General features: G+C 39.4%; 1 protein-coding gene across 1 annotated transcript in view; it reads right to left on the reverse strand.

Annotated features, from left to right (window-relative positions):
• The window catches only part of LOC139327493 (acyl-CoA (8-3)-desaturase-like), a 30,826-nt gene extending 5,043 nt beyond the window's left edge, over positions 1–25,783 (reverse strand). The window contains exons 1-8 of the mRNA XM_070957331.1: positions 25,541–25,783; positions 15,141–15,251; positions 13,211–13,408; positions 12,423–12,524; positions 8,390–8,518; positions 7,041–7,101; positions 4,605–4,678; positions 396–493 (exon numbers count right to left, since the gene is read on the reverse strand). Of these exons, the coding sequence (XP_070813432.1) occupies positions 396–493; positions 4,605–4,678; positions 7,041–7,101; positions 8,390–8,518; positions 12,423–12,524; positions 13,211–13,408; positions 15,141–15,251; positions 25,541–25,783 (1,016 nt within the window). The remainder of the gene's footprint in view (positions 1–395; positions 494–4,604; positions 4,679–7,040; positions 7,102–8,389; positions 8,519–12,422; positions 12,525–13,210; positions 13,409–15,140; positions 15,252–25,540) is intronic.
• Positions 25,784–26,527: the final 744 nt, after the last annotated feature.

Below are 26,527 nucleotides of genomic sequence, written 5' to 3' on the forward strand. Positions count from 1 at the left end.
TGTGCTTGCGCGCACACACCCGCTTCACTCCCTCACGCGCATGCTTTTCTGTGTATGCTCAGAAGCACATGCTCAGATCACTTCTGATGACATCCGGGTCAGTGGGCGGAGCCTCCCGCCAGTTTTACTACCAGTTCTGTAGAACCGGTCAGAACCGGGGGCAACCCACCATTGGTTTGGGTGTCCTAAAAATGAGGGGGTAAGTTCAGAACAGCCTTCCACAGCCTGGGCACTCCCAGAATTCCCCAGCCAACAAAGCCATTACTGCCAATGGTAGAGTTGAATCCCATACATATGGAAGTGGACAAGTTTGGGAAAGGATAATCTAGAGAAAAGTCAGAGTCTGTGAAGGAATAGTGAAACACAAAAAAAATAGTACATAAGATGAACAGTACTTCAAAAGAAAGAAGTATCCCAAAACACCCTTGAATCCCAATATGGGGTTGAAGAAAATAAAGAATCGGATAAAATATGCCAGAGTCCATGCCATTTCCTGTAGAAGAGAAGAAAAGGAACGGACATTAGAATAGCATCTTTCCTTGCTCCAAGTAGACACCCTACATGGAATCTTACTGAGATCCAGATGTATATTTTCTGGAAACTCTGCTCTGTTTACTGTCCACTTTTACAGAACCATTTTCTACCCTGGCTGCTTAAACAGATTTAACTGATTGAAAAGAGCTATAGAAAAATTCACTAGACAAGACTGAGTATGCTTGTTTTTTTAAAAAAAACTCCAATATTTTGAGCTCACATCATTCCAGAAAGTGATGGAGAAGGAGAGAAGTTTCTTTGCATGTTGTTATAAGGTTTTTTTTAATTAATCAGGGAAGACAAGCTTTTTATATAGTGATTATCAATACAAGAGACCAGGTGTGGTTGTAAGCACCAGTGTTGCTGTGTATGTAACATAAAATAAAAACATTATTTTCAGCAACTGACATGTTTATGTGATATCAGGTGAGAAAGCTTGACAATAGTGCACGACAAATTCCCACTTTAAATAAGGCTGGGAAAGTCTCTTCTGCCATCTTCTTTACTAGAAAAAAATAAGTCCAACCCCATTTCCAATCCCTCTAGATCTTTTTTTACAAAGAAAGATGAACCATAACTTTATAGTTTTATTCAAGCCACCATAAATCATTTCTGAATCAAAGCCCTCAAAATCACGACTTAAGAAAACTTGATTGTAATTCTTGTACATTCTTAGTTCAACCGATGTCATTGTCCAATTGCCTCTAAAGTTTCCCCTTCATGCCTTCTACACGTTTGATTTCCCAGATAAAAAATGAATGCCTTCTTCATAAAAAGCCTTTTGATAGCCAGCAATAGTCATCTGGAAGCACTTTGGAATTGGGTGGCTTTGACTTTCTCTCTTTTTTTTTTTTATTGAAAAAGTTTTTCAAATACAAGTTTTTCCCCCTTTTCCTCCCTTCTTCCCCAACCCCCCCTCACCACCCATCCCCCCCTGTGACTTCTTCTTCACAACAATAAGCTAATTCATAATTAATTACATAATATTTTACCATGCCCTTACTCACTCCTCAAAGTACTGACCCTTAGCATAGTATTCTTATAACTCCGCTTTTCTCCGCTTTTCACAATCTACCCTTTTTCTCCTCCCCCAAACTTATAAAATATTATTATTATTACAACAACATAACCTTTACTTTTATATATATTAATTTAACATTTCAAAGCAGCCTTCTCCAAATTTAACATTTATTCAGTTCTATCCAATTCTTCCACTCCCCAAAATATATGACTTAAAAATCCTTTTTCTTAAACTAATCAATCACTAAACTAGCCTATTTCAACCCAGTTTCCTACAAGATTACCATGCACTACAATTCTAAATATAATCCACTGCCCACTCTGCTAAAATATACATATGTCTATATATACATTCCATTTTATAAAAAGAGAAAAGACAATAACTTTAAATTTATAATTCATTTAGTATCTTCTTTGATGTCTTTCCACTAGATTGTTAAATCCGTCATCCATAATAGGGTAACATAGCATCCTGGTGCAACAGTTTATTCAAAATCTTCAGTCATCTTCTGCCCCCATCAATAATGAATATCCTCATGTATATATAAAAGTAAAAACAACCACCCGAGTGACATTATAATTATATTCCATATAGTTGTAATTGTGGTTTTCATCAGGATTATAAATCCCCATCATCTTAGTGGGTAACAGCCAGATCTTCTGCATGCCCCAGCATGACTCTCTTGCCTTGTAACTCAAAATAGATATAATATATTTCTCGGTAAAAGAAATCCAAAATAGATAGTTCAAATCCAACAATGTAAGGCTCTTTCCACATCCCAAAATCATGGCATTGCAGAGATCTGCCACTTTCCTCAAGATAGTATTAAACGATAATTCGCCTCCAATATCTTTTCACATATTCATTTGTTTTTTTAAAATCCCTGGCTTCACTGTTGCTTGGTTTAGAAACTACTATTTCTACGAGATCTGTTTCTTTTCTTTTTCTTTTGCGGGTTGCATTTCCATCCAGATTTCCTTCCTACAAGTTGTGTATCAGCTGATCGGTTGTCATTCTGCTTTGTAAATTGATCTTGTTGGTTTTGTTTTATTATCTCATATGTCTTTTCGATCACTTGTATATCAACTGGTTGATTTACGCACTTGTCTGTAAGTTGATAGTTCATCACATTAGAATCAGATGACACTGCTCTCAAATTTATAGACAGTCCAGCTGGGGTATCCAAGGAGTCCAAAGACAGTTTATCTACCACAGCCTCTGTAATTTGATGTTTTCCCTTTATTTCCAACTCCTTTTGCTTGTCCTGTGTTATGCCTAAAGATGTTAGATTTATTTTTAAAAATTTTTGATAAAATTCTTCCGCTTTTTCGACAGTATTCAGTTGGTATCTTACTCCTTGGTGTCTCAATATTAAACCAACTGGGACGTCCCACCTAAATAGAATATTCCTTTTTTTTAACTCATTCACTAGAAAACCAAATTTCTTCCTCTCCATTAACATCTTGGGCGGGAGTTCCTTAAAAATCCAAATCTTTCTTCCACGAAATTGCAAAGCAGAATCATAAGAATTCTGGACAATGTTATTTCTAATTTCTTTGTCTGTAAAATAAATCACCACATCTCTAGGCAATTGCCTTTGTTTTGCCAACCAGGAGTTTATTCTATAAATTCTGTCAATCCTGCAAAACACTTCATCAGGTTGAACCTTTAAAATCCCAGCCAGAATTTCAGAAGATGTCTTCCTTAAATCTCTGTCATCTTCCTGCAAACCTCTCAGTCTAATTGCATATTCTGTAAAATTGTATTGGATCATTAAAACTTCTCTTTCAATCCTCTGTTGTACATTTTCTTCATTAACAGTCTTTTGATCAGCCTCCATTTTAAGTTTGTCTTCTGAACTATTATCCTGAATGTTTGCCAAATCCTTTTTAATTTTTTGGATCTTGTCATCCAAATTCTCCTCAGTTTCTTTCATTTTAGAGTTAGTGTTTGCTTCCAACTGAGTCATAAAGTCTGCTAAGCCCTTAGCTACTTTTAAAATCTTTCAATCCAAAAAGCCAAACTTAGATTTCACCAATTCACCAATTTCTTTGATTTCCAACTTAAATTTTTCAAGTTGCTGATTCACAATCTCATCCCTTCTTACAATCTCCTCAAGAAGAAATTCTATTATATTAAAGTCAGGTTTCTGAGACTGGAGAGTTAAAACTTGTTGATGTAATTTATTAATGGGGGAATCCCCCCCCACTGCCTGTTTGTCTAGTTTTATAAGTCTCAGTGCCATTTTTCCACGCAGACAAAATTTACTGGAAAAGAGAGAAAAAAAAACTTTTTTCCAACCAAGATCAATATCAGATCCTCAAAGAGAAAAAAGAAAAAAGAAAAAAAAAAAACAGGAGTGAGAGTGAAATTTTGCCTTCAGTTACAGCCAAAAGTATTCATTCCGCTACTTTGTAATTGAAAACGGAAGGAGTTTCCCTTTCAGCCTCTCTTCAAGCCGCAGCAGCAATCGCCATTTAAAAAAAAACTTTTTTCCCTTCACTTCACTTCTTAGGCAAAATAGAATAAAAAGAATACTTGCGCTTCAGGATCAGAGGTCCAGCTCATATCTTCTTTAATTAATTTATTTGACAGATTTACAGGCTTGCTTTTGCCCCCTAGCTCTGCGTGTAGCAGAGATTTCCCAGAGCCCGGAGCATCGGCTGGGGATACGGGGAGTCTCTTCCGCTCCCTCCCAAAAGTAAATAAAAAACTTTTGGGATTAGGCAGAGGACTCTACCCACCCCAGCCGGCTCTATCTCCGTTTCCTAATGGAAACGGAGTTTTTTCGAGCCGCCATTCCGCTGAAAAAGGCGGCTCTTACAGGCAGTGGGTTCAACGATCCCGGAGGAGTGTCCAGCGGGGACAAGCAGCAGACCGGAAGTCGGGTGGCTTTGACTTTCTCATTAACAATATCCCCATGCCAATTTTTCTACCCACCTAAAAACGGTTCCTTTCTTAAGGAAATAAAATTCTAAACCTAGAAACATACCATTGGGGGGGGGGATCTCAGTATTTAATATTTGGTATGGATTATTTGTGTACTCACCCTCCAGAGTTTGCGTTGGAGTATAAAGTACAATGAGTGAAGTTGAAAAGTTGGCCCTACAATCAGTGGCAATGCTGCAGAAGGAAACAAGATGCATATAGCCATTAACTGTCCTTTCTAAACATAAAGGAAGCATCAACCACACTCCTCAAATGTTTTGTATTTAACATTTTATTTAACAATCATAATTGTACTTGAGAATCTTGTCATCAAAAATAAATCAACCCCAAAACATGTACATGGCAGACACTGCCTGAATTGTGCCACTCAAACTATTTGTGTTTGCTCCATTAGAACCAACTGACTAAAATACACTTGAATGAGCTAAAAGAAGCTCTATTATTCCTCATGATAAGTGGACAATACTATCTTAATCTATTCAGGTTTATTTAGAAGAAAGTCCTGGTAAAACCAGTGAGAGCAGCTTTCAAGTGTTTATGTATTCATTTATAAGAGACATCTTGTAAAACTCCCCATCTTGTAAAATACAACTCCGGGTAACTTACAACAATATAAAACCTAAAACTAGAGACAGGGCAAGCTACTAGTAAATATAAAGAGAACAAACCCCACTACCTTCTAGGATCGATGATGTTACCTAATTGGGTAATGAAATGTCTGCAAGTAAACTATTGACCTCGGGGAGCACCAAGGACTCCACAGTTCTACCCTGAGCTACAAATATTCTCTTCTATTGGAATCACCCAAATAAAAGGCATTTTTCCTTCAAAGGGGGGAAGGGGTTAATAGTCCAGAGGAAAAGAAGCATAGAGGCACAACAAGGAAAGTTGCAAGTAGTACTCTACTTGCTGGCCAATAGCAGAGAGGAAAAGGAGAAGAAATTCCAGAGAGAGGAATTAAGGGAGAACAGTGTTTGTAAGAAGAAAACATTATTATATAATAGTACCACAGAATATGGTATTGTAATAGTCTATAATAATTGTAATCATTATAATAATTGTAATTAATGTAGCAATATAGAAATAGCAATAGAATACAATGTAAAGTAGAGGCAATAGAAAACAAATATAGTATAAACTTGTAAGTTTCACATTTTGCTTTTATATCTTGGGTTTCTTCCAAAATAAAATAACTACCTAACCCTTATAGGAAGATACTTTAAAAAAAACCACTTGTTCAGAGTTCAACGCTTTTGTGGTTCTTGAGTCTCAGACTCAACACTCAATCTAATTGGAGACAGTTTTAAAAAAAATCTTATGACAGGGGTCCCCTCTGAACTGCTGTAAGCAGTTAGTGATGGTGGGCATTAGCTTTGCTGGCTTCAAGAAAGGATGGGCCAAGTCATGGAATTCATGAGATTCAATGGCTATTAGCTTGGACGGCAGTGTGGTAGCCTCTGAAGGCCATCTGAAGGAAAACCAGTGGATTTCCTTGGTTGGTTATTGTGAGAATGGACTGCTGAGCTTGATGGGCCAGGGGTTCAATCCAGCAGGCACCATTTATGCTCTTAAGAATAAAATAGTTTCAAAAAGAAAAGTATCTGCTGGTGAAGAGAATGGAATATCCTTTCCATTATTGTCCTGTTTTCCTTCCATGGCAATTTTCTTCCACTCTAATTTGATTTATGGATGGTCTTCAGTCGTGCCCATAGAGCAGTGATTGCAAACCTTTTCGGCACACTTGTCAGGGCTACAACCCGGAAGAGGAGTTGCCCAGGGCGCATGCGCACACCTGAAAATGAACTTCCGGTTTCAGCTACTGAACTTCCGGTTTCAGCCAGCTACTCTTCTGGGTTTCTGATGCGCATGCACACACGACGATCAGCCGGGCAGCATACATGCTCATACAGGAAAACAGAAGACCAGCTCTTCTAGTTACCAGCACTGCCACATGCAAAAAGGCCATCTGATCATTGAGTGTGTATGTACACCAGAAACCTAGAAGAGGAACGGGCGATGCCGTGCATGCCAGGCGACATGGCTCTGCCTGCCACTTCGGGCATGCATGCCATAGGTTTGCCATCGCGGCTATAGAACATCAAATAATTGAGTAGTTGCATGAGAAAGTGCAGTACCCTCTCCTGTTTGCCATTTCTCTCTTTGCACTGTTTAGACATAGTCTGTTTTTGAAGATGTGGGCTTAGAATCAGGATGCCTCCCTCCACCTTAAATATGTATGTTAAACTCATGGGAAACTGTGTTCTGAGAAAGGAAAGAATTCCTCCTCATTCTCTGCAATGTTCTGCAGTTGCTGCCTCTGCTCTCTGTCTTCCCTCCTCCTCTTTATCTTATCATTAATAACAAAGAGTTGTTATTAATCTGCACTGTGTTGGGGATTATATAGAATGCATATGTCATCTGTCCATGAGCTCATGGTGGAAAAGATAGAGTCTGAAGATGATCCAGAGCTTTTTTGCGAAAGTTGAAAAAGTTCATTTTCACTTAGCAGGAGGTAGGGAAAAAATCAGATACTCACTGAAGAAAAAATACTTGTGCTGATAGTTATAAGGCATGTATTTCTTTTTCTGCAAACCCAACTGTAAAAGAAAGTAAGTCATGAAAAAAACAAATAACTTTCACTAGGTAATTATAACTTAAGGCTCCATTTCTTTAACATCCTTTTCAGCTGCTCTGTGAAATAAATACTTAGGCAGGAAAAAAGGAAAAAAGTGAGATGCACACAGCTGTCACAATAATAGATTGTAATTGTGGTAGATAGAATAGACTGCAGTCTTTATTTTCAGATGCAGAAACACATGGCAGAGTGAGATAGTGTTTGAACTAAGCCCTGCAATACAAATACGGAAACAGCAGTTTTTTTTAGCCAGGAAAGGAAGCTGTCCCTTTTGGTAGCAGAAACACTAGATAAACTTTTACTAACCTTTTCATTAGTAGAAGGCCCCAAAGGAAACCGTTACTGATGGACCTGGATCTGATGGGTTCAAAGTGCTCCATTGTCCCAATATCAGCTCTTCAGCCACACCATCCTATAGCTGTCACAATTAATATCCTGACTGGTTTCAGTAGGGGTGAATTAACAACAAAAGGGGAATCCAGAATCTCAGCTAAACGGGGCAGCTTCTTCATTTTGAGATTTATACTGACTGCCACAGTCTCAGAACCTCACAACCATCAGAGATAAAACATTTTCTTCCAGTATGTATGCTTGTGAGGCATAAGTAATTCTATAGTTTCTTTGTTTTAAGAAAGAGCCAAGGCCGAATATACTTATCAAATCTAAAACAATCCACAGATGCTTAAGCCCCATACCACCCTCCATCTTCTATCCTACCTGAGCTACCAGATTTTTGGACAGGGAGAGAATCTGTTACTTTGCTTCCCTAAACACCTTCTTAGGATTGCACTCATGGCCATAAAAACTTGCTGCTTTCCTCAGAATCCTTTTGTACAGGATTGTTAAATCAATCCAGTGAGATAATTCACCAAGTAATCCAATCTATAATATTTATCTATAGTTATGAGCTACAACAGGAGTTGCCAGTTAAGGCATCAGGCTAGAAACTGCAAGATAGTGAGTTCTAGTCTCTCCTTGGACAAAGCCACCCTGACCTCAGCCTTAGAAAGGGAAATACACTTTTGTTGTGGCTACCTTGGGTGAACATTTTGTCCAGCCCTACTAATCTACTATCTCTGTGAGATTTGTTTTATCAAATGCTGCTAATAAATACAAATAATAAATCCAGGAGAATTATATTGTGTTCAGCTCTAACCTTTGACAATGAAATGGCTTAACAGTTTCTGATCTGAAAGGAGAGTAGTCAGGGTTCAGTAAAATCTGTTGTCATCTAAGCAGTTGCTTCTTACCTCCAGAGAAAGAGGTTCCCCTAATGAGAAAACAACGGGATGAAATGAAATGTCTGGGTCCTTCTGGAAACAGTTGGGCTTAGCATGATGCTGGGAATGGTGCAAAGTCCACCAATTAGCTGAAAATCCCTGTAGAGGAAGAATGAAAGAAAACATTCAGGCTCTTTTAAAAGATTACTTGACTATTTACTACCACAGAATTCTGCTTTGAAGAGGCAATATAGAGGAGCTTCCATTGAACCTTTGAATCAGCTTTTCAAATAGGTTTGAGGTGTTGAATCAGCTGACTCTGAATTATCTTGGAGAGGTTCAAAACAGTTTGAAGATTAATTGCGCTTTCTAGCTTTGAAGAATCTCAAACATTCATTGCCTATATGGACAAAACTGGGGGAAATGTGAGTATTGTAATGAGTTCTCTGATATTAACATGAGTAGGTGGCAAATGAATTTTATCACCTTTCAAAAACCCTGCCTGTCAAAGCACTGGAAGAGGTGCTGCTCTGTTATTTGTGTATTTAGAGATTTTCACCTGTGTGGAGAAACAGAAAACAAAATAGAGACCTACATTTATTCTGCTCTGTCTCACTTTAAATGAGTCTTGCTTTTTCTTGCCTCCATACCATTTTATTCTTATTTTTCTTTGCCTCACCTGTAGTACAGTCCCTGTTAGCTTTGGGTCCAGTATGACCCAAAATGAAGTAATTGCAACCAAGGAAAAGCAGAATCTGAGGCAAGAGCGCGAAAATTACAGATAGAAAGCATCCCCTCCCACTGTCCAACTAAACCATCCAATCCAAAGGTCTCCCAGGGGTCAGGTGGAAGCACACATCTGGCGGTGTCATTCATCAGGAATGCAGTGGCCGTTGACCCAATAGCAGCTTCAAAGATGCACCACTATATCTTAGGATTCACTTTCGTTTCTCTCTCCAGCCTGCTTATAACTCAATGCTAGCTCCTCCCTCCCCCCGTTACCATGGCAGCCAAAGCAGCAAAAAGCGGAGGTTGACACCTTTGTCACTGGTATTTAATCAGACTTATTGATAAGGAAATTTTATCACTAGCATTTAACACCTGGTATGCTCATCTAATTTCACTGATAATGTTGACACAAAGATTTTAATAGCAGTGTTAGGAAATAGATTATAGCAAAGTGATACCATTTGTTATTAAGAAAGATCAAGCAGGGTGAAAAAAAACTAGGCATGCAACAGATAATATAGGATTCATTGTAGATATAGCAGACTTAAAATAAAGGTCAACTTGTAATCTCATTATTAGATGCTGAAAAACGTTTGATAAAATACACAAACAATACATGTTTATTATATTAAATAGATCTGAAAATCCCTTGGAATTCATTAAATGGATTAAGAATGTTATATCTACATCTAAAGTAAATTTTAATGATGTTTTCTCCCACTTCTATTTAGAGAAACTAGACACAGATGTCCAGTTTCACCTTTGCTTTTTAATATCTACATTAATTAATACTTCAATCAATATTTAATACTTTTTGGTTTCTGCTATTAGACAACATAGAAATATCTATGGAGTACTACATAACTCAGTTGAATACAAATGCCCACATTTTTTTGTTTATTTCTAAACCTCATTCTGTTATTTTAGTATTGATGCAAAATAACAGAATATTCTATTGTCCAAATCAGAACTGATGCTAATAGGTAAAAATTGGCTCACCCATTCACTAAATATCAATTCCATATTTGCACCGAATCCATTAAATATATATACTAAAGGATACAACATGTAATATAAATAAAATTGTGGGAGGGATGTTTCTTCAGATATCAATAGATGGGGATCATTAAAACTTACTCTTTGGGGAAAAGGTGAATGGTCTCAAAATGTATGTTATTGCCAGATAAATTTATATTCTGAGAGGAATTCCAGTTTAAAACACTGGAAAATATTTTCAGAAAAAATATTTACAACATTTTGATGGAGTTCTTTGATTCTGAGAATATCTTTACAGGAAATCCAATTTCAAATTAATGAGGATTCAGTTTTTAGAACTATCATGCTTACCTATTGTCAAGTATTAAATAGTGAAAGCTAATAATTGGGTTCAATTTTCCAATTTGGGCAACCTTGGAATATACATATACAGCACCTTTGTTTGGATGGACAGTATTAGGATATACTGTAAATATATAACATTCTGGTACCTCTGAAAACAATTACATTATTTAGAAACTTATGGAATGGAATGTCTACTTTTAAAACACTATTTTTTACATGCCATATTGACCTTATGGTCTACACTAAGTTGGCACTGGATAAGAGTTAATGGAATTCAAGGATGGCTGGACTTGGACTGCTTGTGGGAACATAACGACTCCAGGATGATTCCTCTCTTGACTCTACCCCCCAACTCTGACTCTCCTTCTTATACAGAAACATTCTTCGGTCTTTTTTTTTTAAGTAGTCACAATAGCATATAACCTGCTTTTTCTAATTAAATTTGACTAGAGTGTTTTCTGTTTTACTTCAGTATGGTTGATCTATAGACTCCTTGTTGGACAACCAAGAGACTGTGCTGCTCTTTTTTTTCATTCTTATTATTTCTGTCTTAAAACAGTAGAAGAGGAATGTGTCAAAATTTAGTTTAGTTAGTTTAGTTTAGTTTATTTGATTTGTATACCGCCCTACTCCTGAAGGACTCAGGGCGGTGAACAGCCAACAATAAAATACATAGATACAAAAAATTTAAAAACCAGATAAAATCAAATTAAATCATTTTGGCCCAGACAAATTAAAACACCCCAATAATTTAAAAACAGATTAAAATTTACATATTTAAAAAGGGGAAGAGATTAGGCCAAGCCCGCCTGATGGAATAAAAAGGTCTTCACAGCGCGGTGGAAGGTGCGCAGATCCGGGATCCTCTGTATCTCCGGGGGGAGCTCATTCCAGATGGTAGGTGCCCCCACAGAGAAGGCTCTCCCCCTAGGGGCCGCCAGTCAACACTGTTTGGCTGACGGCACCCGGAGGAGTCCCTCTCTATGAGAGCGTACTGGCCGGTGGGAGGCTATTGGTGGTAGTAGGCGGTCCCGTAGATAACCAGGTCCTAAGCCATGGAGCGCTTTAAAGGTGGTAACCAAAACCTTGAAGCGCACCCGGAAGACCACCGGGAGCCAGTGCAGCTCGCGCAGGAGAGGTGTTACATGGGAGCGCCATGTCGCTCCCGTTACCACCCGCGCGGCCGCACTCTGCGCCAGTTGGAACCTCCGGGTACTCCTCAAGGGGAGCCCCATGTAGAGAGCATTACAATAGTCCAGGCGGGAGGTGACGAGGGCATGAGTGACCGTGCGTAACGAGTCCCGATCCAGAAAGGGACGCAACTGGCGAATCAGGCGAACCTGATGAAAAATCCTCCCAGTCACGGCCGTCAAGTGCTCTTCTAAAGACAGCCGTGAATCCAGGAGGACGCCCAAGTTGCGAGCCCTCTCCGTGGGGGCCAATGATTCGCCCCCAATAGTCAGTGATGGCGTCAGCCATCAGAATTCTGTAGAACTCTTTCAGCCTATTCATTCAAACTTTGCAGAGTTGATACCCTCAAAGGTATCTGCTATGTTATTCTCATTTTATTCTATACCCCCAAATGAAACAGTTATAGGCACTTTGATGCTTTCCCATTCAAGTCATAACTTTCTTGAATTTATTTAACATGATCTTGATCTGTAAGAATTGGATCTCACCACCTTCAGATCTGAAATTGGGATTGGCTTTTGGTTAATTTGCACATTCATCTTGTTTATTACAAGTGAAATTCCATTCTTGGTCTGCAGTTAGTAATGAGATAGACAAACAAATAGTTTGATTTAACATAAGAGAACTCTCTGTGTTCTTTGAGTGGGAATGGGAAAATGAGAATCCCATTTGACACCTCTGTTATAAATAACACAACACATTTGATATTTACTGATGAAACGTTTTCATGTATATTTGCAACATTCCATATTCTTTCCCTTCAATTCTGTGGAATATTTTAAGAATAATACACCTTACTTACCTTTAAATGGCACATCACAAATTCCTGAAAAAGATGGTTCCATTTTGGATTACTGAAGACTGAAAGATGTCCCAAATCATGTTGGAGCCAGCCTGCTTGAGACTAAAAGAAAAGGATGGTTCACAACAGAAGGACCACTTTTTGTGTCACTCCTGCAATTTATATCCAATAGTATTTGTAATAGCTATGCAAGAACTGCTAGGATAGATAGAATAAAGGCTCATTCATTCTAAGATTTTTTTTTTCAATCAAAGGTTCAGCCACTCAGAGAAACATTCCAAACTGGATAGGCACAAGAAAGCAATTCTACAATATAACCACAGATATCTTCCACGACCGTATCTGATATTGTGTGATAGATAGTGAGAAGACATAGTTGCTTTTTAATGCTCTAATTTTGTTCCATTGCTTCAGAATGGAAGGTTTGAGATATAGGATGACATGGCATCAGAGAACATAGAATAACAGAGTTGGAAGGGATCTTGCAGGTCTTCTAAGATAAATGGCTGCCCAGTCTCTTCCTAATAGCCTCCAATATCCTTCTTTTCTACAGAATCATTTGTTAGGCAAAACAGAAGTGGCTTTTTATGTAACTGAATTGTTTAGCCTTCTTCAACCCTTATTCCTCCAAACAATTGAATGCCATCTTCTGAAGGCCCGTGACAATTGAATCTGTGTTATTATCCTTATAAAGAAATTATTTTAATTTGGCTGAAAGACATTCTGCTGTAGGAAGCCAATCTAATGAAAAATGCAATTTTGCCTCAAAATAAAGGCAAGAAAATTACCTGAGAAACGGTCAGCAACACTGTGGCAATAAGAAATGACGTTGTAGATATCCCAAAATACCACAACACAAACCAGCCAGCAGCATCCAGCAGTAAAATATGGAGCAAGATCAGGAAAAAGAAGAATTGGTTTGGCTTGAAGAGTCCCATCATTTTAACAGTGGACAGCAGTTCCCGAAAATCTTCTACTAATAATTTCTACGGGGAAAAAATTCAGAAAATTTGCAGACGTTTGGATTTTATGGATACAGCATAGCTAGACAGTTAACATCAAGAAGTCTTGGTGGAATTGCCCTCCAAACTATCCTTTTCTTTCCAAATTTTTATAGGGGAATGAAGAGGAAAGCATGTGACCCCAAAATTTGACAAATATTCTTTTAAAAATAGTAAATGTGGAAAAAAACAAATGAAAAATTGTTGCATAAATAAACTATTTTTCTTCTTAGTGACTGCTAGACAACTTACAGCTCATGTTTGGGACACTAGAAATCAATGTCTATCTGGATTTAATAATCTTGGCAAAAAGCACTAATGGGGAAACTGACAGAGAGAGAGAGAGAGGGAGAGGGAGAGAGGGAGAGAAATAATTGGTAAAGCTAAAGATGATTTTATGGTATAGCTTGGTATAGTTTGGTATAGCTTTATTGAGTGTCCACAAAGTGGCACCACTTTATATACTCCTCCAATGCACATACTAATCTATGGTTGGAGAGTTATTAGTTTAAACAAAACCACTGAGTGTTGTGTTATTCAGTACTATTTTTATTTATATATTTATTGTAATATATTTGCACATTAAATTCATTTATAGAACACATTTGTACTATATTCCAACTTCATTAATATTTACTTAAATGTAGTATTTTATTACTGTTATAAAATATGTAATTAATATTATGAATTAATGTTAATTATTATTCTGATTAAATATTAATGAAACTGCTATTGGTATCTATTTACCTACTTTAATCACTTTATACAGCTGCCCATTCAATGACTTCCATCAGGTTACATCATTAGATACCCATTGGCCAGAAGTCCCACCACAGGTCATTCCCAGATCAATTCTGTTTCAGTGCCGTGCCCAGGTCTGAAACCTGACTGAAAAGGATCCAGATAAACCATTTTCTCCAGACTCTCTGAGGCTGCATTGCAACCACCTGCTTAATAATCTTGAGAAGACAGGCTGGGATTGATTAAGTGGAGGCTGAGGAAGGCAGCCAGAAAGAACTGAGCTTACTTGCCCAATCTTATTGCCCAGCTGCATTTTTAAAAGTACCATGGATCTTGTCTGGCAAAATCAGATAGAAAATCATCTGATGGGACATAAAATGAGTTTGCTCTACATCCGGAGGATGAAAAGAATAAAACTGTATATATTCACTCTACATTGGACACTACCTGGATATGTCTTGTTGAGATGACAGAAGCCTCATTTTGTGGGGTTATTTGGGTTCAGTTTGAATCTGTGGAGCCTAAAGAAACAAACAGGGTTGTCTCCATGTTATTCTCACCTGTGGATCCAAGTCCTGCTTGCTTAGTGGAAGCAGACAGAAAGATGAGAGGAGGCTGAATGTGAGTGATAGTGAAGATATCCTTTGGATATCTTTGGGAAGAATCAAGTGCAGCTTCAGAGCAATGAGGTGGAGAGTGGATGGGAATGGAGTGGCCGATACTAAGATCACTTCATAATTAAAAGTCTGCTGAAGGAAATGGACTTTTACTGTTTTTATAATTGCCAAGAGATTGTAGTGAAATACAAGGACAATGCAGAAAGACTGAGGAATACCTTTGTAAAAATATTTTCCTGGCCTAAATAGCAGATCAGTTTTAATGTCAAAAGTGATCTTTGACTCAAGCCCTATAATATTTAAGGGTATGCAGTTTGGCACCATAAGCCACTATCTCAATTTTCTGTCTCCAAACTTACATTTTTACTGGGTTCAAAGCTGGGCTGATCAGGTGCCAATTCCCCAATCAAAAGAGATGCCATGTGCTTCCTTACTAGAGTCTTGTCAAGGTGAAAGGCTGTAAAAGGATCCTAAAGGCAAAACATAAAGAAAAAAAATATTATAATAAAGAACCAATTTAACGGCAACCTGGAAGAAACATGTTTAGGCTGAGTGATTATATTTGATTCTTACCTTTCTTCTCAGATGATTTATCAGCCATATGCCAGTCCCAAGCCCTCCAAAATGGGAAGTGTTAGAGAAGGCAGTGGTGAACTATCCTGCAAAAATTATCACTAAAACACTTTATGGCAATAAGTCAACATGACTCGGATTGAATACCAGGCTGGATGATAGCCTACAAGCTACTGGAGAAGGGCAAGAACTAGCTTTTAGTAGTCAGAGTTTTTATGATGTTGTTGGAGGAAAGCCTTCAGGAAGTCCATTTGGCCCATGATGAAAGAGTTACCCACAACTGTTCAATGTTATATCGAATTGGATCATAGTATGTTAAAGGCATATCCCTTGGGAAACTCAAAATTGTAAAAAGAGAAATGATTAGGGTGAATATAGACATCCTTGGTATCAGTGAGTTACACTGCACAGGGAATGGTCAGTTCAAATCAGACAAGTTTATGGGGTTTTTTTTCTGGAAACAATATCAAATGTAAAGGATTTGCATTCTGTGTAAGCCAACAAGCAGCTAAATGTGTTGAGAATTACATAGCATAAGCGATTGCATACTAATTCGAGTCAAGCCACTCAATATCACCATACTACAAATCTATGCTCCAACTATAGACTCAAATGATGAAATTGAACTTTTTTACCGTGAGCTTCAATGTGCTCAAGCAAATATATTATGGGCGATTTCAGTGCAAAAATAGGCCAAGGAGAAGTTTCAAGAATAGTAGGCAAATTTGGGTTAGTGGAATGCAATTAAGCTGTTGATTGCCTAGTGCAATTTTGCCAGGAAAAACATCTCAGCACATGGTTTATTCAACACAAGCAACATTTATATACTGTATTTTTCGGAATATAAGATGCACCTTAGTTTTTGGGGAGGAAAATAAGAAAAAAAAAGTCTGCCTCTGCCTACCAGCATACATCAGTATTCATCTGGCTAGCGTCCTGTCAGTGTGTGAGAGAATTGAGGTCTGTTTGGAAACTGAAACAGTATTTGCTGTGTGAACAACAAGGAGACAGCAAGGAGCCTGGGCATGGCTTAGCTCAACTGTTCTGTACTAAAGCTGCATACTGTGCTGAGCTCTGAAACTAAACTGAAACTGAAAATCCTCTCCTCTGCTTGTGTTTTGCTTGTATTTACTACCACGTTGGAAAACTTGCTTTTGGTATTGTATATTTACTTCATGTTTTATATTATATATAAAGAGAAATTATTGAATCCTGCTGAATCAATTACTTGTGTGTGCTTTCAGGATGTGATTGCTGTTGCAAACTCTGACACGTCTTTGCAGCAAATAGTGAGCAGCCAGGTCAGCTTCAGCACATTATTGTAGCCTGATTCAGCACGAGGAGCTGATTGGCGGGTGGATCGGCTTCCCGGAATACCCCCAATCAGCTGTTCCAGGCTGCAGGGATTGCCACAGACCATCACCGCTTCCGTACCTCATTTTTTTGGCCTTGTGGGCGGGGCTACATTCGGTGTATAAGACTACCCAAATTTTCACCCTCTTTTAGGGGGGAAAAGTGCATCTTATACTCCGAAAAATATGGTAGATGGACAGCACCAAATGGACAACATTAAAAATCAGATAGATTTAATTTTATGCCAACAACATTGGAAAAGTTCAGCTGCATCTGTTAAAACACTTCCTGGTACTGATTGTAGCTCAGACCATCAGCAATTAGTGGCTAAACTGAAGCTCAAATTTTGCAAAATGAGAAAAGGTATTCCCCCCTCCCAAAAATCAATCTGAACAACACCTCATCTATGCATGCCATAGATGTTAAGAATAGTTTTTGAGCAGACTTCCGGTTGGTGCTGCGGGAACACAGACGGGGAAATGGCAAGCTCCGCTGAGCCCTGCCAAATCCCCTCTGCTAAGCTGCCGCCGATAGGTCTGCGGACCTCCCCTGTCTTGCAGGGACAGGGGGACAAGAAGGAACGCCTTGGGCGGCCAAGAGGAACGGGCAGGTTCCTCGGGGCCGGAGGCTTCTCCTTCACGCCGGCGGCAGCGGAACAGCAGCCATGGCGGCTGCCCTGAAACCGTGGCAACTGGGAACATGGATTGTGCTGGAGGAAGAAGATGAAGAAAGAGCAAAAATCAAGAAGCTGGGTGAGTGACACCAACCCAGGCAATATAACATACCTATTTGGAATTATTGGAAAATAAGACCCCACAATTAAAAGCGGCTGCTGGACTGCGGGGCTTAAAGATTGAAAAGAAAAAAAAATGGGTAAAAGACCCAAATTGAATTTTGTTGCAGTAAACTTAAACTGGATGATTTGGTATTAATAAATTTCTGAAATTTGACTGTGCCTTTAACTGGAGTGGAGAGGAGAAATGGATATTCCTGAGAATTAATGCCTCTAAAAGAAAATGAAGCTAATGAAGATAGACAGATGGATGGCTACAAAATAGCCATGGAGTCTGCAGTGATTAAGCAGGGAAGTGGATTGAAGAGATTTCCCTTTCTGGGTGGAAAAGAAACATGTTAATTGGCTTTTTACCTTGGATTACTTGAAATTAATATTGGATATAAGAATTATGGAGATTCCTACTCTGTCCCAGATGATTTTAAGAAAGAAGAAAGAAAAAAGAAAGAAAGAACATTTTGGATTTTAACAATGGAGACTGACAAAACTAGGTGTGGCGTAGTTAACAAAGACAGGAAGCTGATGCACTATGCTTGGATCAGACATTTTAAAAGTTTTAAAGGGACATACAGAAATTCTTTACTTTGAACTGATGAACCTTGAAATAGAGCACTTTGGACAGAGAGGAAAAGGAAGAAAAGGAAGAATTAAAGTGGATAAATTTAAATGTGACTAACTGAAATGTAAAGTTTAAAAGCCTATGTATATATGATAAAGTTTAAAAGCCTAGGTATATATGATTTTTGGATAAAAACAGGAAGGGTTGTGAAATAATAAAAATAGAAAATAAGAGGTGGCTATTAAAATAGTGGATGATATCAAGGGGATAAAAATAATAAAGAAGAATATATTTTGAGGCAGGAAAATTTTAAGAAAATGTACTGTTTGATGTAATATGTTTTAATTTTAATTTGCAAACAAATGTTAAACCGATGAATAAGGATTGATTGAACAAAATACAAGATACGCAGATGCTAGTGATTAGTCTTGAATTAAGGTAATACAAGTTGTAAATGATGACTATTATGAAATATACTGAGATTTAAATTGAAAGAGCAGGATGGAAAAATGATATAAATCAGATAATTATATTACAATTAAAATGTGTGGGATAGATACCAACTAGATAAGAGTTTGAGACTCGGTGGAAATACGTTGGAAATTAATTCAAAATGCTGGAAACAGCCAAACAAATAGGAGGAGAGTTGGAGGAGACTATGCTGGTAATCAGCCAAACAATGGAGGGAGTCAAGGAGGAGACTATGCTGGAAATCAGCCCATAAAATGCTGGAAACAGCCAAACAAATAGGAGGAGAGTTGGAGGAGATTGAGGAACTATTCTAAAATCAACTAAATAGTTGGTGTTTTGGAGGGGATCAAGCTGAGAATTAATCAAATAGAACAAGCTGGAAGATAGTTAAATATTAGAGGGAGATATAGTGGAAAATATATTAGAAATTGGAGTAAATAAAATATGCCTTTGAGAGAAATCTGTGTAATATGTAAACTGGGAGGAAAAAAGAAACTAAGGTAAACTGATTTGAGGATAAGGGTCAAAGGATTAAAATTAGATAAAATGTTGTTTTATAAAATATAATAAAAATGGAGTGGTATTGAATTGAAACTAAGAATAAATGGTGATAAAATCGTAAGGTAAACACTTAACAAGAGGTTAGAATATTGTAAAAATTATTTTGATATGACTTGTATAAAATATAAGGTAAAGAAGAATAAAGATATGTTTAGAATTGTTATGCAGATGTAAAAATGAGTGAAAGTGAATTTGAAACTAATTTTGGATAGATATAATGGATTTATATAGATGAAAATGTTAAATTTGAGGTAAAATTGGTTTTTTCTTAAGTTTTGAATTTCTTTTTTATCTTCTTTTTTTTCTTTTTTTGTTTATTTATAAAAGATGTAATGGAAATTGTGAATTGAGCTTGTGAAAGGAATGTAAGCGTGGTAACCATCTATGACAGGATCGAGATTTTTGCTCTTGAAAGTTATGTTTTTATGTTTAAATTTGAAAAAATAAATAAAAAATATTTACAAAAAAAAAGAATAGTTTTGAATCACTGAATATAGAAGGGAAAGATCCAAATGAACAGTGGTGAGAGATCATTGAAATTGATGGAAAGTATGTGTCACGCCAAAATCCAAAGAGAACAACAAGTGCCTGATGACACCATCAAAATAGCTGGTCAGAGAAGGGCAGCCAAAGACAAAGGTAATAAGGGCAAAATTAAAAAGCTGAATTCAATTTTCCAACATGAAGCCAGGAGAGACAAAAGTAGACAGCGGGAGGATTAGTGTCAATATCTGGAAGAAGGTAACAGGAAGGGACATAGCAAGGTCATGTTTGCCATAGTGAAAATGATGTGATCCAGCTTTTCAGCACAGCAAGGATCACAACAGGAATGTACTAAGTAACCAGCAGAAGATCAAGAACAGATGGAAATAATATAAAGAATGACTCTACAGAAGTTTGACTTACCATCAAGATGATAATGATGACAGCCTAATTAATAATTAATGAAGCATCTTGAAAAAAGAAGTAGAATGGCCCATGGAGAAATTGCCAAACTGGAAAGTCTTGGTTATTGATGAATCTGTGGAATTACCAAGACCAGTGCCAGTTAACATCTTCACTGCCTTGGGTCAAGAGATATAGACTATTTGTTAATGGCCTCGGGACTGGAAAAATATGTTTTTAATCCCACTGGTAAAGAAAAGTGATGCCAGCAACTGCTCCAACTATTGCAAGATTGCATTGATTTCTCATGCAAGCAAGCTTCTGTTAAAGATCATTAAACAGAGGCTACAGAATATCATCAATCAAGATTACCTGATGTACAAGCTGGCTTCAGAAAGGGGCGCGTCACTCGAGATCACATTGCAGATCAATATTAGATGGATTATGGAAAAAGCACATGACTGTCAAAAGGATCTATATATGTGTTTTATTAAGGAAATTGGACTGTGTAGCACACAATAAGCTATGAGAGGCTTTGTGTGACCTTGGTGTCCCAACCCACCTGATCTGATTTATCAGATCATTGTACACTGATCAGGACGCAACAATGAGAAGTCTAGTGCCACAGATTGGTTCAGCATCAGTAAGGGAGTTAGACAGAGAAGCATTTTATGACAAATTTTTGTTCAATCTGAAGTAATCATGTGAAAATTAGACCTGGAATTGCCTGATGTTGGAGTGAAGATTGGGGGAAGAACCATAAATAATTAGAGATACACAGATGATACAACACTATTGGCTGAAAATAAGGAAGATCTGGAAAGAATCATCTGGAAAATCAGGATAAAGGTAAAACAGGTAGGATTGGATCTTAACATCAGGAAAACAAAGATAATGACAACAGCTACAGATGGATATGAGATGTTTAAAATCAACAAGGAGGAAATTGAATTAATTCAAGAATTATATGCTTCTTAGATCAAAAATTGTTCACGTTGGCAGTTGTACTCCAGAAATCAAACACAGACTAACCTTAGACCACACTGCAATGGTTAACATGAATAAGATCTAGAAAAGCATAAAAATTGATATAAATACAAAAAGCAGGCTAGTTAGAGCAATAGTTTTCCCTATAATGATGTATGAGTCTGAGAGTTGGACACTAAAAATGGCTCATAGAAGAATTGATGCCTTTGAACTGTGGTGCTGGCATAAATAATTGCGTATATCATGGGCAGCCAGAGCAACCAACAAAGAGATTGTGAATCGTATAAAACCAGACACATCATTAGAAGCCAAAATCACAAGACTATGTCTGATTTACTTTGGTCATGTCATGCATGCAAATTTATTTGAAAAGTCAATGATGTTAGGAATAGTTAGTGGAACAAGAAGAAAGGGGCAAGCAAAAAACAAGCTGGTTTGATACCATCAAAGCTGATACAAAGAAGAACATTCAATAATTGAAAGAAGCTGTGCTTGATAGGGTAGCATGGAGAGCATTTGCTAAGAGTCGGACATGACGGAATGGTTAAAATAATAACAAGTCATTGTCTATACCTGTGATGGCGAACCTATGGTACCCGTGGCCGAGGTAGCATGCAGAGCCATCTTTCCAGGCACGTGAGCTGTCGCCCAACTCACCTGAAGCCGCGCATGTGCGCGTGTCCCAGATGGTGCTTGGGTCTCTGGTGCACATGTGCCCAATTCCAGAGACCCAGTTGGTCTTCAGAGCTCTCTTGTGCATGCAGTGCATGGGGAGCCACACAAAAGCCATGAGCATGCACATATGGTGCAATTGCACATGCAGTACATGGGGAGAGCCACACAAAAGCCGCGCCATGCGCAGAGGGTGCGATTCAGTAGTGGTATTCATCCAGTTCTGTCCGGATCACAGGAACCAGTAGCTGCAACTGCGGAAGGCTCCGCCCACCTGCCTGGACGTAATGCATGACTGTTGTTCATGCACAGAAGGCCATGCGCATGCACAGAGGTGGCGCATGCTGACATTTGCGAACCAGCTTGTCCAGTCTTTGTTTTGTCAGGAATAAATCCTTGAGAGTGCCTTAGTCAGAGTATTTTGTTTAAAAAATGAATAAATGAAGTTACCTCGCCTGTTCGTGAAACGTTCAGGAGCTAAATGGCAATCTCAGAGAGCAAATCACTGCCAAAATCTAAAACCTGAGCTACAAGTATTTTCTATTATTTCAATGAATAAAAATGTATAAATAAGCAAAAAAAAACCCTTTAACTTCATTACAGCACTTCAACAACTTTATTTGCTCTAAGATGGGGAAAAAGGGCACGTGCTGGTCAGAGACACAATTTAACTCAGAGCTCCCCAAAGTGATCAGTTCTGATCCACAAGTATTGATGAAATTATCCAAGGGGTCATTGTTATTATTGGTAGTAATATGAGTTAGAATACCGTGTTTTCCCGAAAATAATACATGTCCGGGATAATAAGCCCAATTGGACTTTTGAGCGCACGTGCTACAATAAGCCCCCTCGAAAATAAGCCCCCTCCCAAATACTTATACACATGCGCAGCTGCTGTGCAAAGAGCATGAGGAGAAGAGGCGACACAGGTGGGGGGGGGGCGAACGGTGGGGGAACATGCCCCAGGCGCACCTGCCATCCACCAGGAACGGCCTTGTGCGCTCTTCTCTTAGCGGCAGCCGCAAACAAACTCCTGCCAGCCCTCGCCCTGTCGACCTGGGGGGAGGGGTACAGGCACCAGAGCTCCGAGCAGTGGCCGGTGCGGGCTATCCGCGCAGCCATGAAGTGGGATCGGCGTGGCCGCTTCTTGCCCGCAGCATTGTCAGCGAGGATCAGGTCAGAGCCGCTGCCGCCCGAGATCAGCAGGCCAGATTCGGTGAGCCGGACGCGCTGCTGCCACTGGGGAGAGGAGAGAGAGGAGGCGCTGCGAGAGAGCCCATTTCTGACGTTCTTCTCCTCCTGCGCGACAGCAGCATGTTCAGCTCCCCGAACCAGGTTTGCCGATCTCGGCCTGCGAGGGGGAGTGGCAGGTGGGGAGGCGGAGAAGCGAGAATTCTGTCGCTCGCCCAAACTCCAGATCTCCTGTTTGCCCTGCAGGCTCTTCAAGAGGAAGGCGATCGAGCCAGTCTGTGGCTTTTGCGATCCAAGCCAGCGCTTCTTCTCCTGCCCCCCTTTCCTCCCCCTCCCCGGCTGCCAACCAAGGAGCCTGGCTGGACTGGGCTGGGTTGGGCTGGCATGGCCGCTCTCAAAGCAGCTAAGGGGGCCGGGGTGAGGGTCTCTGCCCTGAGGGTCGCCCGGCCAGCCTTGCCGAAGTTCTCCCGAGCACCCCCCCCCCCCCAGCCAGGGATGAGGTGGGATGGGGGTTAGTTGCAACTCCTAGTGCCGAAGCAGAGAACAAAAGGGTGACCGGGAAGAGTTTAAAAGAGAGAATCCAAGGTGCTGGTTCTCCAGTTACACAGAAGGTTCATCCTTATTTCATAATATTTTGGGGCCACCAAATCATCCCTGAAGAAGTTCCTTCTGCTTCTCCACTGGAAGCAGCAGCACCAGTTTTCCAGTAGAGATCAGAATGGTCATATTTGGAAGGATGAAGAAAACGGAATTGTTCCAGAGAGCATTCTATTCTGACTTAACCATATTTTATTTGTTTTTTTTTTTAATAAAAGTTTGGCTTATCTGGTGTGTGTGTGTGTGTGTGTGTGTGAGAGAGAGAGAGAGAGAGAGAGAGAAAGAGAGAGAGAGAGAGAGAGAGAGAGAGAGAGAGAGAGAGAGAGAGAGAGAGAGAGAGAGAGAGAGAGAGAAGGGTTTACGGTTTATACATGTAAACTCTCAAGAATTTTACTTGGATAGTGACATGATACAATTGGAATCAATCAATCTGTTTGGCCTGGAAGTTCAGTTTCTGTCTGTTCCTTTCAGTGAAACTAGATTCTTTAACCTGATCTTCTGAATTGAAGTAAATATCCTCTTCTCTGAAAACCCTGAGCCAAAAGAGGAGTTGAGAAAATGTTTTTCCTTTATCTTTTTTCATACTTGTTATCTCTTTACCACCTTTATTGAACAATTAATATACAGGGTTTTCCCCCCTGGAATATATTATTTTAGAACTAATTGATATGCTTTGGTCATATCCACTGGTCACTCCTTTCAGGTTAGATATTATTATAGGGATCATCCAATGCAGATGAAAACCCTACATAGAAAAAGAGATGCCAAATATTCAAGCTGGCTTTAGAAAAGGCTGAGGAATATGAAATATAACTGATGCATAATAGATAATTGAGAAATACTAAAAAGTTAACATGTGTTTCATTTATCATAGAATGACTTTTAATTTTGTCAATCAGATCAAGGTTGAATAAGCTTACAAAAATGGGAATCCCAGAGCATTTTACTGTTCTTATGAGAGAAGCTTGCATACTGGTCAAGGTAAGGCTCAACATGAACAGAACAGGCTGGCTCCAAGGGAGTGCAACAAGGCTATATACTCTCCCCTTATTTATACAACCTGTATGCTGAATATATATTAAGAGAAGCTGATTTGGACGAAGTTGTGTGTGGTTGTAGAAATTGGAGGCACAAACATCAATAATCTGGGCTAAGCTGATGATTCTGTCCTAATAGCTGAAAATGCAGAGGATCTGCAAGCTCTAATAAAAAAAGCCAAGGAGTACAATGGGAAAAAATGAGACTAAAATACAATATAAAGAAGACCAAATGAAGGACAACAGATAGAAGAGCCAGCCTTAGAACTGATAATGAAGATAGTGAAGTGTTAGACACTTTCTGCCTTTTAGGAACAACCATCAACAGTACAGGAACAAGTGATCAAGAAATATACCACACAACACTTAGTAAAGTAGCCATGAAGGTCTTGGAAAAGATACTCAAATGCTATGATATGTCTATATCTATAAATAGCAGAATTGTGCAATACCGGCCATGGTACTCCCTGTGGTACTTTATGGAAATGAAAGTTGAAGAAGCAGAAGAGTATTGATGGTTTTGAACGTTGGTGTTGGAGAAGACTCCTGAGAATACCATGGCCAGCCAAGAAAACAAACCAATGGATCATTGGACAACTAAACCCAGAGTTCTCACTTCAGGACAAATAACCAGGCTAAAGTTATCCTACTCTGAACACATTGTGCAGATCCTGCTCTCTGGAGAAAGTTCTAATGCTGGGAAAGGTGGAAGACAAAAATATGACCAGCAGCAATCTTCTAGTTACGTTGGAAGATCCGAAGCATCAGGTTAGGGACAGAATGTCACCGAGAAAATCTGTGATTAGATTAGATTGAATTAGAGTATGTTAGAAAAAAAGGAATTGGGCGAGGGGGGGAAGTTTGTTTCCAAAAAGAAAGGAAGAAATCCATGTCTGGCATCATAGATGGATTTACCCTTACACATATCTTAGTGCAACCTAAATAAAATAAGCTAAAAACAGAAGAGGTGGCAACAGCAAGAAAAAGGAATCCAGCTTTGACACGAAGAGTGAAAGATTCGTGGTTGCAAGGAACTGGAAACAGCGGAGTCTTCGTCTCTCCACCTGCCGCGCGCCTTACCGTGGCGTCCTGCCCTGCGTAGCAGCACATGGTCCGAGAGCCCCCCGGGTGCCTCTTGTGGAACCGGCTGATGTCATAGACTTTCCTGTCAATCACCAGCCAGCGCTCCCGTGGCAAGTCTCCCTGGCCAGAGCGCAGCCCGATCTCTTCCCAGGTAAACCACCGCGAAGGACCGGACTGATCGGTCGCGGGATCAGTTTCCCTCCTCCGCCTGATCCCAGTTTCTCCTTGCTGGGAAGCCATCTCCCCCAGACTGAGGCTTCGGGGAACTTGGCACTGTCCTTTTCAGCACCATCGGGAGGGCGGACTGGGCGGGTCCTGGCGAGGGAGTTCCCCCCCACCCCCTTTTCTATCTCCGATTGGCCAAGAGCGTCATTGACATGATGTTCTTCCCATGGAGAACAAACGCGGGGAGGGAAGTACCGAAAACGCCAACTCGGCTGAGCCTGGGATGTTCAGCTTTTCAAGTACGAAAGAGGAGTTGGAGGCTGGCAGCGTTTTTGCAGTAAGCGGAGCAAACTCCTTTTCTTGGTTCCATAAAAATCCTATTTCTTCGCAAGCAAAACGATAAGAATGAAGGACCCTGAGGTTGATTTCGTGCAGGGCAAGTAAATTGGCAAACAAGTTTCGGAGTCTCTCTGTGGAGGCTCTATTCTGACTGGTTTCACTAAGAAGCAACATCTCCCCACTTCTTCAGCCCCGCAGTCACGGGAGGCAGTTCGATCACATACCGATCTGCGATCCTGTCTGAAGTTAAGCTCTTCCTGAATGTCATCAGGACATAAAGAGCCTTGATAGTACAGTGGTTTAGTGTACCCTGTTATTAACACAGCTGCCTGCAATTTCTGCTGGTTCGAATTTCTCCAAGGCTCAAGATTGACTCAGCCTTCCATCCTTTCTAAGGTAGGTGAAATGAGGACCCAGTTTGTGGGGGCAATAAGCTGACTTTGTATAAAAATATACAAAAGAATGAAGGCTATTGCTTAA

Source organism: Pituophis catenifer, unplaced genomic scaffold (assembly GCF_029215685.1).
Source record: "Pituophis catenifer annectens isolate HBS135680 unplaced genomic scaffold, rPitCat1.0.hap2 SCAF_1, whole genome shotgun sequence".
Taxonomy (NCBI): domain Eukaryota; kingdom Metazoa; phylum Chordata; class Lepidosauria; order Squamata; family Colubridae; genus Pituophis; species Pituophis catenifer.